The 12,166-nt window shown below is 56.7% G+C and overlaps 2 protein-coding genes across 2 annotated transcripts in view; both read right to left on the reverse strand.

Moving 5' to 3' along the window:
* The window catches only part of TTYH2 (tweety family member 2), a 38,096-nt gene extending 36,470 nt beyond the window's left edge, over positions 1-1,626 (reverse strand). The window contains exon 1 of the mRNA XM_047080556.1: positions 1,498-1,626. Within this exon, the coding sequence (XP_046936512.1) occupies positions 1,498-1,626 (129 nt within the window). The remainder of the gene's footprint in view (positions 1-1,497) is intronic.
* A 5,336-nt stretch (positions 1,627-6,962) lies between these two features.
* On the reverse strand, positions 6,963-11,815 carry RPL38 (ribosomal protein L38). Its single transcript, XM_047081484.1, has 5 exons — positions 11,753-11,815; positions 11,516-11,554; positions 11,294-11,354; positions 7,767-7,889; positions 6,963-7,037 (listed from the first exon to the last, which is right to left on the reverse strand). Exons 2-5 carry the CDS (start codon positions 11,516-11,518, stop codon positions 7,012-7,014), a joined length of 213 nt encoding a protein of 70 aa, XP_046937440.1. The 5' UTR covers positions 11,519-11,554; positions 11,753-11,815; the 3' UTR covers positions 6,963-7,011.
* Between the last annotated feature and the right edge of the window lie 351 nt (positions 11,816-12,166).

Genomic DNA, 12,166 nt, shown 5'->3' on the forward strand with positions numbered 1-12,166 from the left:
CAGTTTAGATTTCTTCCCGTGGAGAGAATAAAATTATGGTTGGAGACCCTGGGTTGCAGGATCTGGGAGCAGGATTTGGGACACAGCAACGAACACGAACACACACACACACACCCCCAACAACACAGCTGTCTCAGAAATCATATCCGCCTCTTTTCATGCATTCATTGGGAGCGGAAGATTCCCTGGAGCTATCCCCAGGCGGCCACATTCTCAGGGAAGGCTGACTTCCACAGGCTGGGCTCCGGGAGAGGGAGGGGCAAAAACACATTAGGAGGGAGCCTGGCTGACCCGCCCAACTGTCTTAGCAGGAAGGGGTCCTGAGAGCCTCCTCTTTCTGGAAGGGCAGGCCCCATGTGCCCAGGGCCTGAGGGCGACAGGGACACTAGGGGTTATTATTAGACTCCCGTCACCACCGGGGCACTGCACACCCTGCCAGATCAGGATCCCCGGGCCCTGCAGGAGAAAGGCCTGGTGGGGGAACAGGCGAACAGCTGACTCCAGGCTCAGCCTCCCGCTCAGCCTCTCTAGACCCAGCAGAGGCCCCGCTCTGCCCCGACCTGCCCCACACTGGCAGATCACGCCTGAGAACCTGACACTCCGCAGGCAAAGGCCACCAGGGGTCAAAGTCCCAAGACGGGTCCCGTCCTGGGCTTTTCGGCCGGAATCTTTGACCCAACAGTGAATTGACTCAGCTAGGCCACGGGAGGCCGGGGCGGCCTTGGCCAGACCCAGAAGGCTGGGAGAAATGTGCAGCTCCGCCAGGGCCTGGAGGTCTGGGGAGCCCCTCCCCCTAGGGCAGTACAGACACGGCAGAGGGGAGGGCCGGCCGAGCGGGGAAAGGGCAGAATGCGAGGATGAGGGGAGTGGCCGGCCACGAAGCCAAGACCCCAGAAATCCAGGGCCTTGGGGGGAAATCACCCCCAGCTGCCCACTCAGCCGCCTCCCCCAGCCCTGCAGACGTCCAAGAGGGGCCCAGGCAGAGGTGTCGGCAGCGGCTCCCGCCCCGCAGGCAGGGCTGGGGAGGGAGGGGCGCTGCGGAGCTGAACTCGGGGAGACCAGTTTCTGCCCAAACTTCTCCCAGGCCACACACACCCGGAAAGAGAGCGCCCGTCTTGGAACCGCAGACGGAAGAAAAGCCCGAGGCGCCTCTGGCATTCCCGGAGCTCGCTCAGGAGCTGCCCGGGTACCGCCACAAATACCCGCTCCCCCGCGCTCGGCCCCTTCCCCCGCGCGCAGCCGCCGCGCCCTTCCTCCCCGTATCCCATCCCGGGCATAACTCCCATCTTTCCAGTTTCCCCGGCCCACGAGGTTCCCAGACGGGAAGGCCGTGGCCAAGCGTCCCAGGGGAGAAAGGGAGAGGGGTGACGAGGCTGCGGGGGGAGAGTGGGGACGGGTCGGAGAGGCGTATGGAGCGCGGCGGGCCGGGAGGGGGAAGGGGTGCCGCGGGGGCTTGGGGCGCCGGCCGTGACCCGGGTCCCGGCGGCGCGAACTCACCTCCCGGTAACTCTCATCGCGGGGGTTGAATGTGCTGTCCACCGGCTGCAGGCGCAGGCCCAGGTGCGGGACGCTGTGCAGCCACGCCACCCACCAGGGCGCGACGTACTCCACGCGCGCGGCCAGCATGGCTCGACCCGAGTGCGCCCGCCTGCTGCGGCCGCCGCTACCCAGCCCGGGACGCCCCGCCCCGGCCCCGCCCCGGCCCCGCCCCAGTGCAGGCCCCGCCCCGCCTAGCTCCTCCCGGGCTCGACCCTCGCCCTGGGCGCGCCCTCGGGCTGCAGGGGGGTCGGCCCTGCAGTCAGCAGCCTTTTCCTTCTGTGGATTCTGTCCTGGCCCCGAGGGCCAAAGAGGTGGAAGGAGAAGTGAAAACATCACCCGAGCACTCCTGTTGTTTTTTTTAATTTATTTGGAGGGGGGCGGGGGGAAACAGACAGAGGGGGAGAGAGAGAATCCTAAGCAGGCTCCAAGCTGCTAGCACACACTCTAGAATCATGACCTGAATTGAAATCAAGAGTCCCAGGCTCAACCGACTGAGCCACCCGGGCGCCCCGCTCCTGTTTCTTAACAGCAGTCTCCAGGTCCCTGGGTTCTCATCACTTATTACCAAACCAAGATGTGGAGCGTCAGGGAGTACTGCGAGCAGTGCGTCCCGGCCGGAGAGTCGAAGCAGCCATTCCTAGGGCTTCCAGAGGAGAGTAAGTAAGCTGACAGACTGGGGCCTCGGGGAACAACAGTCTGCCCCTGGGTCACTAGTTCTAAGTTCACTCCCCATCATTTATGGAGCATCCGTTTTATAAACCACGCGGACTGAGATGTGGCTCTGTCCTGGGAGCCCCCAGCCACCTGCCCAAACAACTGACTTGATGTGGCTTTGGAAACACTGGGGCCTGGGAAGAGCAGCTTGATTCTTTGGGGCAGGCGGGAGGAGGTCCTGGAGGAAGGGGTCCTCGAGCTGACCAGGAGGGAGGGAAGGGCTGGACATCTGGGGGGGGGGCGGGAGGACACAAGACCGTCAACAGCATGTATTTACTGAGCACCTACTATGTGCCAGGCACCACAGGCACTGAACAGGGCCGATGGAAACCCTTGGCCGAGGGCACTGCGCTCCAGGGTGTGGCTGCTAATGGCGCACACAGAAATCTGCAGACCGCCGTCTTAGAGGGAGCTGCGGGGGAAAGCAAAGCGGAGCAGAGTCAGCAGACACGGAAGGGGTTGGTGGTAGTCGGAGATCCGGTGAAGCCTCTCGTGGTCGCCTGGCCCTGAGAATGCTGAGCGCTCACAGAGGCCCAGGTGTGAGAAGCCCGGTTCTGGAACTGCAAACAGTGTGGTGTGACCGCAGGACGCCAGGGGCGGGGGAGGAGAGGTGAGGCTTGAGGCAAGGATGAGGTCAGGGTGGAGGGCCGCCGGGGTTTCAGTGGGAGTGGAGGAGTTAAGGACGGGTCGGGCTGGGACACGGTCTTGTGGGTGGTCGTAAGGGGGCCAGGGACAGGGGTGAAGAAGGGGACTCGAAAGACTCCTGAGTTTCTGGTTGGGGAGCTGGGTGCCCTGAAAGCGTGGCTGCTAGAGGTTGCTGGACCACCGACGTCCCTACCATGACCCCTATCAAAGGGCCAGGGGCCAGAGAGGGCATGCGGATCTGTAGTCAGGGGACGGTCCCGGAGCCTGGCTGTGGCCATCTCATCTACGCATGCCCAAAGAGGCGGCGCCCAGGGGGCCACAGGAGGCCGCGGACCACGCCTTTCTCATAGGGGTTTTCATGAATTTAACAAACTTTGAGCCCCTTCTCTGTTCTAGCGGATACGGTGATGGATGAAACACGTGTTCCTCTCTGCATGGGGTCTCGAGTTTACTAGGGGGAGGAGAGGGGCGCCTGGGTGGCGCAGTCGGTTAAGCGTCCGACTTCAGCCAGGTCACGATCTCGCGGTCCGTGAGTTCGAGCCCCGCGTCAGGCTCTGGGCTGATGGCTCAGAGCCTGGAGCCTGTTTCCGATTCTGTGTCTCCCTCTCTCTCTGCCCCTCCCCCGTTCATGCTCTGTCTCTCTCTGTCCCAAAAATAAATAAACGTTGAAAAAAAAAAAATTTACTAGGGGAGGAGAGGTGGCCTTCACCCCACTCAGTGATCAGTGCTCTCAAGAGTCTGGTGTTGGGAAGGGGGGACTTGTTAACTTGGGGTGTCCTGGGGGAGGGTTCTGAGCCAATATCCGGTGTAAGGGTGTGGAAGGGGACAATCCCAGAGTCCTCTGAGGGGGGTGGGTGGCAAGGAGAGACTGGGGAACTGCAGGGACAGAGAACAGATCAGGGCTGATTGCCCCACCGGGGCAGGAGAGTGGGTAAGAGGGAACGTTTCCAGGTGATGGAAATATGGATTGCAGTGATGGTTATGTCACTATAAACGTTTGTCAAAATTCATAGACTTGCACACTAAAAAAGTGAATTTCACTGTAAATTACACCTCAGTAAGCTTTACTTTAAAATAAATACCTTTAGGGGCACCTGGGTGGCTCAGTCAGTTGAGCATCCAACTTCAGCTCAGGTCATGATCTCACAGTCCATGAGCTCGAGCCCCACGTCAGGCTCTGTGCTGACAGCTCGGAGCCTGGAGCCTGCTTCAGATTGTTTCTCCCTCTCTCTGACCCTCCCCCATTCATGCTCTGTCTCTGTCTCAAAAATAAACATTAAAAAAAATAATAAATACCTTTATTAAAAAAAAAAAAAAAAGATGGGGAGAGATATGCAAGGGCCATTTCACACATGGATTCTGGTCTCTGACGTGGCCATAGCTGCTTGCAGAGGAAAACCTACTTGGAGCGATTTCCCAGGGCCCAGGGCAGGTGCAGACAAGAGGATGTGGCCTTGGAACTCACTCCGCCCGGTGCCACCTGCACGGTTGCCCTCCCATTCCCCTCGGTCAATAGCACAGAAGGCTCTAGCTGCTGACCCTGCCTCCGGAACACCTTGGAGGCTTGAGGATTTGGCATTTCTCCAGAAGATTAGATCACAGCAGCGAACTCTAAGTGCTTTAGGGGAGAAGCCAGAGACCTCAAGTGGGAGGGGTCTGCCTCCTGGCCCCTCTCACCTTGGGGGAATTGACCTTGAACCCGGTACAGGACCCTCCTGCCAGAGCGGAGGCTTGGGCCCCAGAGGGAGGGGGCGGGGCGAGGGGCGGACCTGCACACACCTGACAAACTACAAAAGCTCGCCCTCAGGGCCATCCCTGCAGCCACTCGGGTGCAGCCTGGAACACCCAAACCTGCTGGGCCAGTCTGCACCCAGCTAGCCAGTGATCAACTGCGATCCTTCTAGCTTCTTCTCCAAGGGCCTGCTGACCTAGGCAGGCCAGCCTGTGAAGCAAAACCGCAGAACAGGAACAGGAACTCTTCACGGAGTTGACGTGAGAACAGTCCCGCGCCCATTCCAAACCGGCAGCCGTGGCCCGCACCTGGCCGTTCACCTGCTGTGCAACACGAATGGGCTCACCCGAGCCTACGAGCTGACCTCCGCGACGCAGCGGGTGACCCTGGCCACCCGAGGGCTTGGAACACACCTAGGCCTCAAACCAGCCGAATGAGAATCTCTGCAGTTGGCCTTGGCCACCATGGCGAATTTAGAAAAAGTGCCCCAAATGGCTCTGAGGCAAAAGCCAGCGCGGAGATCCACGGCAGGAAAGGGTGCCTCCTCTAGACTCCGAGGCCAGACAAATGCCCACGGGGCCTGTCTCCTAGGAGCTGGGGCTGGTCTCTGGACAATGTGCTGGGACAAAGGAAGCCCAAGTGGCAAGCCCGCCCTCTTCCTGGGAATCTCGAACACCCGAAGAATGGAGAAGACTGGAAGCCACAGAAGGTGCTCCATTCTGGGTTGGTCAATGATCACCGAGCGCCTGTGGACCCCTCCTGGAAGAAACCCGCTCACGACTAGACTCAATAACTCCCTTACGGCTTTAGAGTTTCTATAGGGAAAAGGAAAAAAAAAAAAAATTAATTCAGGCACTTAGCTGCTTGGGAATGGATTTGATCTGGTCAACCAACTCGAGACACTAGGCACTGGAGACCGCTCATTTGCTGTAGCGTGTCGCCACCTTGTGGCCTATCCTGATATGGCCCTCATTCATCTCAAAATGGCCAGGTGCCAGATAGGGTCCCAAACCTTTTACTATTTGCTCCTTTCCCCTTACAATAAACCACGGAAGCGTCAATAGTTATTTGCCTTAACGATATGGAAACTCAGGCAACGCTGGGAAAGGCGGTCTAGCAAACCCCACCCAGCCCTGCATGGGCCTTGCACACGGGAGCCCATACAACTTGTACCAGGGACCTCGTGTGGAGGCACTTTGCTGGTCGGCCTCAGTGTTTTTTCTGCTTGAAATATGTGCATCCTACAGCACCTGCCCAACCCCACTGTCCTGAGAGGGGAGGGGATCCTCGGAGGCTCACTGCCCTGCAGTGGCACAGGGAGACACCCGCTCACCACAGGACACTGCCGCCTACTGTCAAAGCCATCTCCCGGTCTCTTCTCTGAAAGCACAGTCCTATCCCTGCTGGACTTGTCCACGGTGACTGTGAGATCGAGGTGCAGTGGGCGGACAGGTTTGCAGTTCCCTGGGACTGGTTACCAGCACACAGTGCTCAGTGAGGTGATTTCTCAAGATCACGCTAATTGGCAAATGGTAGAACTTAGGATTTAATCCCCAAGGAGCCTAGGCTGGCTGGGGCCTGCACTGCTCACGCTGGGAATACCCTTATGGGCCTGTCTGAGCAGTGGGCCCCATTCATGCCCCCCACCCCTGCGAACTCGATGTGTACCCCGCTGCCGTAAGGCCCAGGGTCAGATCTTTGCGGCAGGAACCCCGGCTCCTCCCCCCTAACCATCAACTGGGTTTATCACACTTTCAGTCCCAGGATCTTGTTTCCTGTTCCCTCTTCCCTGGAAAGCTTGGCCCATTTCGTAGACTAACATTCCTCTGTTCGCGGCAACGATCTCATTACACCCGCAACGTTCTTCCTTTCCGCTCCACTTTACCCTGAGCGGGAGCACTTCGGAAACAAGTGTTTCAGTCTGAGGAAAAGCCTCATGACTACCCTGCGTCGAGCGAGACCTTCCACAGCACACAGTGGATCTGAACGCAGCCCTGCTGGGAAGATGGGCCGGCTCCGCACTTCTAAGACGGCTAATCAACTCCACCTTGTAACTACCGTTTTCGTTATCAGGAAGCTCACTTTACCCAAATGACTTCTAAGTCCCATGAGGGCACGCTGGCTTACTTCCACAAGTACCTGGCTCTTCCGTCTATTTCCATCTATTTATTTTCAAACTTAGGCTAAAAAGAGGATGGTTCTATTCGTCCACTGGGATCACGGCCAAAGATGAGGGACACCAAGTAAGTAGCAACCGGGACCCCCCAGCCTGTTCCCACCAAGAGCTGTGAGCAAGTAATATTTCCCTTCCTGCCCTCAAAGACAAAGGACGTTTTAGGAATTTTTAAAACTTTAATACAGTTCCAATCAGTGTGCTGGGTTCATTTCAGCTCCTTTACTGCCAAACCTAGGAGAAAAGAGATACAGAAGTGAGCCACCCAAAACATACATTGTATTTTGAGTTACTCTTGCTTGTCTGGATTTTGTACCTAAAACTGAACAGGGTTAACAAAACTCAGAAGTTAAGCATACCGAGGTGGTTCTGCTTAAAATAATAGTGTTTGACGACGATGGTAATAATAATAACAATAACAATAATAATAGTAATAGTAATAATAAACAAAACCCACTCCTCTTCTCACAGCCTCCATGAAGAAGTCTCAAGAGCCAGGCCCTATCGGTTAACTTCTCACGGTCAACAGGCAGACTCTGGGAGCACTGTGCTCCGGGCCGTGTCCCCCACGGCCCTCGGTCCTCCCACCAGCAGGAAGGGCCCCGTCCAACCTATGCTCACAGCCTATAGCATTTAGTTTCCCGACCTGCACCGCCGGTACAGTAAAGTAGCCACCTTGCAGGGAGAACGGACCAGTGCCCCACACGGCGTCAGCGAAGCACGAACGGGAACGAAACAAACTGCCCTCTGGCCAAGGAAACGATTCCTGGTAGGGGATGGACGCTTGGGGACCGCGACCATTCACTCCTTGCACGACCAACAGCAAAAGCAGATACTTAGGACAAGCCACACGTGCACTTTCCTAAATCTGGGGACAACTCAAGGAACAAGATGGAGACACGTGCACCTTCCACATTTCTGGTCTTACCCCCCCACCCCCCAGCCGATTCCAAACCCACTCACCCGGGGGCAGGGACTGCTTCAGTTTCTCTGCCTTCTCTTTGTCTGTGATGACCAAAGTGTAAAGGTATCTGCTGCATCGGACTTTGAACTTCACATTATCCTTATTTTTCTTGATCTTGACGGCTACCAAACAGACCAGAATGAGCAATTAAAAACTGTGTCACAGAAAAGAGATGTCATGCAGCGCACCTGCTTTGTATTTATACAGAAAGGGGCACTCTGGACTGCAACCACGGACAGGGCTGTGCTCTCCTCCCTGTACCGTGTCTCTGCTGAAAGAGAAAACAAGAGGTCCTCTAAGACTTCAGTATTTAAAAAGCTGTCAGAAACCTGCATTTCCCGGGGCACCTGGGTGGCTCAGCCGGTTAAGCGTCCCAGCTCTTGACTCTGGCTCTCATGATCTCAGGTTCACGACATTGAACCCTGTGGGCTCTGCACTAAGCGGGGAGGCTGCTTGGGATTCTGTCCCTCCCTCTTGTACCCAGGAGCGCGCGCGCTCTCTCTCTCTCTCAAAACAAAAACCACTGCATTTCCCTTCAGTTCCCTTCCAGAGAGGACAGCCCCTGGGCCAATGGGAACTGCTTGCTTCAGGATCCCATCACCTACACAGTGAGTTATATGCTAAAGCTTTTCTTAAATTCATGAAACTCCTTTTCCGGCCTCTTTCCTACTGCCAAATTCTCTCCCAGGACCACAGCACAGACAACAAAGAGTCCCAAGTGTAACTCAAACTCAGCGCTGCAAGGTCTAAGTTTTGTGGTCTGTGGATGGCGTCCATGTGCTCGCCCTGGCTGCTCTGGAGGCCACTCACTTCCCCGTATGTTACGGCCATTTCACGTGCCCATCAAAACTCCCCACCGTAACTTTAGAAACAGCCCAGACTCTCCCCAGAATTCGTTATTATCGTATCAGCGGATGATCAGTATCAGTCAAGAGTCCGCTGGCTGGGGAATGCACAGGGCTCTGGCGTCTCGGCCCCAGTACCCGACCTGACACAAGCACTCGGCCCCCGCAGAAGCAGCGCAAGATTAATTCGGACTCACAACCCACAACTCCGTCTCCGCCAGTAACTGCCGGAGAAGTTAAGACACGGCACAGGAAGAAGCCCTTCAGCCCGCCCAAGGCAGTGGCCGCCTCAGCTTATGTTTTAGTAAATCCAGAAAACTGGGTATTCATTCAAACCAACCTATCTTGCTACCTTAACGTCCCCGTTAAAGCGAAGGCACCGCACTGCCCCTAGCAGCTGCTGTTATGTCTACACACTAGGCTCAACGTGTGCGGGGAAGACCCGTGGATCTCTTAAAGAGACGTTTACTCAACATCATCAGAGCGTGCGGAAGTTCCGTTCTGGGCACGGTCCTGCACCCCGAAGGACCGAGAGCAGAAACAGGAGACTTTATGCCAGTGTCCAAGGCAACAGCATTCAAAACAGCCAGAGGAGACACCGAATGCCCACTGACGGACGAAGAAACCAAATGGGGCACGTCGAGTGCTCAGTACGACGAGTATTCAGCCTTAAAAAGCCAATTCTGACAAACGCGACGACGTGGATGAGCCACGAAGACCCTACGCTACACGAAGCAAGCCAGTCACAAGAGGACAAACACTGCTGATTTCACCTACAGGAGGGATCTAGAACAGTCCACGAAGCAGGCAGAATGGTGGCTGCCGGCGACTGGAGGGAGAGGACGGGGAGTTACTGTTTCAGGAGCGTAGTTTCAGTCTTACAAGATCAAGAGTTCTGAAGATGCAGTGAGCACGTTCTCTGGGCCAGCGAACTGCACACTTAAAAGCAGGTTTCATGGGAGCGCCTGGCTGGCTAGTTCGGTTGAGTGTCTGACTCTTGATTTGGGCTCAGGCCATGATCCACGGTTCTTGACATCAAGCCCTGCATCAGGCTCTGCACAGACAGCTCAGAGCCTGCTTGGGATTGTCTCTCTGCCCCGCCCCCACTCGTGCGTAAGCTTGCTCTCCAAGTAACTAAATAACCTTAAAAAAAAGTAAAAATAAGCTTTATATTACACATATTTATAAATTCAGTTTTAAAAAAACTTACTGAACCGACACTGAACACCCTATTATGTCTGCAGGGCAGCAACCCCGACCTCACAGGCCACAGGAAAACCACGCTCCCAAATTAAAACGCAAACCAATCTGACGGATTTGGGGCCGTTTCTTCAACATGCTGAGGTCTCTACAGGACCCTCTGATGTGATCCTTGCACCAATCCCACGGGACAGATGCTATTGTCCCGTCTTCAACTGAAGGAAAGGGGGGTGCTGTGTCTAATCTGCTGAGGACGGCCACTTACCGACAGAGCTGGGATGCGACTCAGGCAGGCAGTGTGACCACATTCCCTGGTCCGAATGAAACTGTCAAGACAACCTCTCTAAACACGACAGTACATGACACACACGCTGTCACCTGCGGTCCCCAGAACCACCAGACAGACATTCCTACCAGATGCTACTTGTTCCCACAGACGGCCACCATCTCAAGAAGTACCAGAGGCGCAAAGGTAACAAGGACACAGATGGGACCCCCCCTCCCCCAACACTGAACCCACGTGCACTTTCATCCCTCCAAGGACAGAGCACCAGACAGGACAACCAGGTCCTGAACCACGTCAATAGGTCAGCAACACGCCAGGCCACGTTCAGAGCATCTCATGTTCTCTTAATGACACGTCTGAGTGGAAAAGGAAGCTTTAAGGAGTATTTGATGTAGCAGGAAGAGGACGACTCTGGGCTAAAAAACAAACAACCCCCCCCAAAAATAAAAAAACCCAAGGGGGCTCCTGGGTGGCGGCTGAGCAGCCACCAAAGGCTCAAGTCATGATCCCAGGGTCATGAGATCGAGCCCCGAGTTGGGCTCCGTGCTCAGCGTGGAGCCTGCTTAAGATTCGCTCTTCTTCGCTCGCTCTAAATACAAAGCACCCTCCCTCCAAGGTACGAACTCAACATCTACCCCACGTTTAAGCACAAGCCCCCAAACCTCCCGCCACGACAACAAAGCGAGAACGGAACTCCCTCCCACGCGTGGTGCGAACGAGAACTGGGCACCCGGGCCGCGACCTCACCAATCCGAAGCTTGCTGTTGTAGCTTTCGGACACACCGCTTCCTTTCCCTGCTTTACACGCCGGGAAACCAAGTCCGACGACTTCGTGCGGTTCCCTGGGCGCGGGGCCAGGACCCTGACCGCCGCGGGCCCCCAGCCCAACGTGCCGCGCTGGAGTCAGGGTCCGGAGACCCGCCTTTCCCGACCTCCACCCAGCAAGGCTTCTGCTCGGAACGCACACCTTGTTCTGAACTAAGCACGGCTCTGAAAGCGTTCACCATCAGGCAGAGCAGGGAACGCGCTGCCCACCGAGGTCTTCCTTCGGAAAGCACGCCAGAACCGCCGCTCCCCGGCGGCCGGGCGCTCGCGGGAACAGCCTCCCCGGGGACACGCCGGGGGACGGCGCTCGGGGAAGGGGCCGCCCCGCGCGCCCGCCCGCTCCTCCCGCCCGGTCAGGGAGACCACTTACACTTGGCATCCTTTCGCCTGGCCGTGAGCAGAAAGTCCTTGATTTCTTCAATCTTGCGAGGCTGCAACACAAACGGGCAGTGAGCTGCACAGACACGCTTTTTCTGGCTGTGACTTAACCATCGCCACCAGTCCCTGGCGGGGATCGGAGACCCCTGCTCAGGCGCTCCCGCCCGCCAGCCCCGGGGGCCCCGCCGCCTCCCCGGGAAGGTCCCGTACTCACCATGGTTACGAGGGGCGCAGGCGAGCGCGCGGCAGGCAGCTGCGGAGAAGACAAGCGTTAGCGTCAACGGGGCGCGGGGAGGCGCGACGACCCCCGCTTCTCTCCCCCACCCCCACCCCGAAATTCCGACCCCGTCGCACTCCATCCTCCTCCCCCGCACCCTCGATCCACACCCGGGTTCCTCAGCTCTCCCCCGGTCGTGGATTACCCCGGATTACCAGCCAGAGCCCCGCTTACCGCTCAGGAGACACTCGCGGCGAGCAGCAAGAAGGGAGGACGGAAAAGAGCGAGACTTCCGTTTCCTGGCAGTTAAACCCTCCCCCGAAGGAAACTGGGTACGGTGTCTGCAAAGGGTCAAGAATTACTTAGGCGTTTGTCCTTCCCGTTGCAGCATCTCTGCCCCCTTCTGGCCTATATTAACAGTGCAGATCGAGGAATAAAGTGGGCCGCCTCCCTCCTCCCTTCACTCTCTTTACCTTCCCCATCCCCAGTCCCCCACCTAGGCTTTGTTAGGCTTTCTTTCAGATCCGGTTGAAAGACCGGACACTTATTATCGACTACTTTCATTCGATCTGTGCGTTGGGCATCTACGCAGAGATTTTCCTATTTAAATAAAGGGATCCTCTTATGTACATTTTAGAACTTTCTAGG

Source organism: Lynx rufus, unplaced genomic scaffold, assembly GCF_022079265.1.
Source record: "Lynx rufus isolate CCGP_SWC_20201006 ecotype Redwood Valley unplaced genomic scaffold, mLynRuf1.p SCAF_18, whole genome shotgun sequence".
Lineage (NCBI taxonomy): Eukaryota > Metazoa > Chordata > Mammalia > Carnivora > Felidae > Lynx > Lynx rufus.

Bases quoted from the DNA above. Each gene is read 5' to 3' on its own strand.
- RPL38 (XM_047081484.1), bottom strand. The intron at 7,890-11,293 runs GTAAGTGGTCTC...TCTGTTTGGTAG, and splicing joins CAGGCGAAAGGATGCCAAGT to CCGTCAAGATCAAGAAAAAT. The intron at 7,038-7,766 runs GTGAGTGGGTTT...CTTTTCTCCTAG, and splicing joins GAAGCAGTCCCTGCCCCCGG to GTTTGGCAGTAAAGGAGCTG.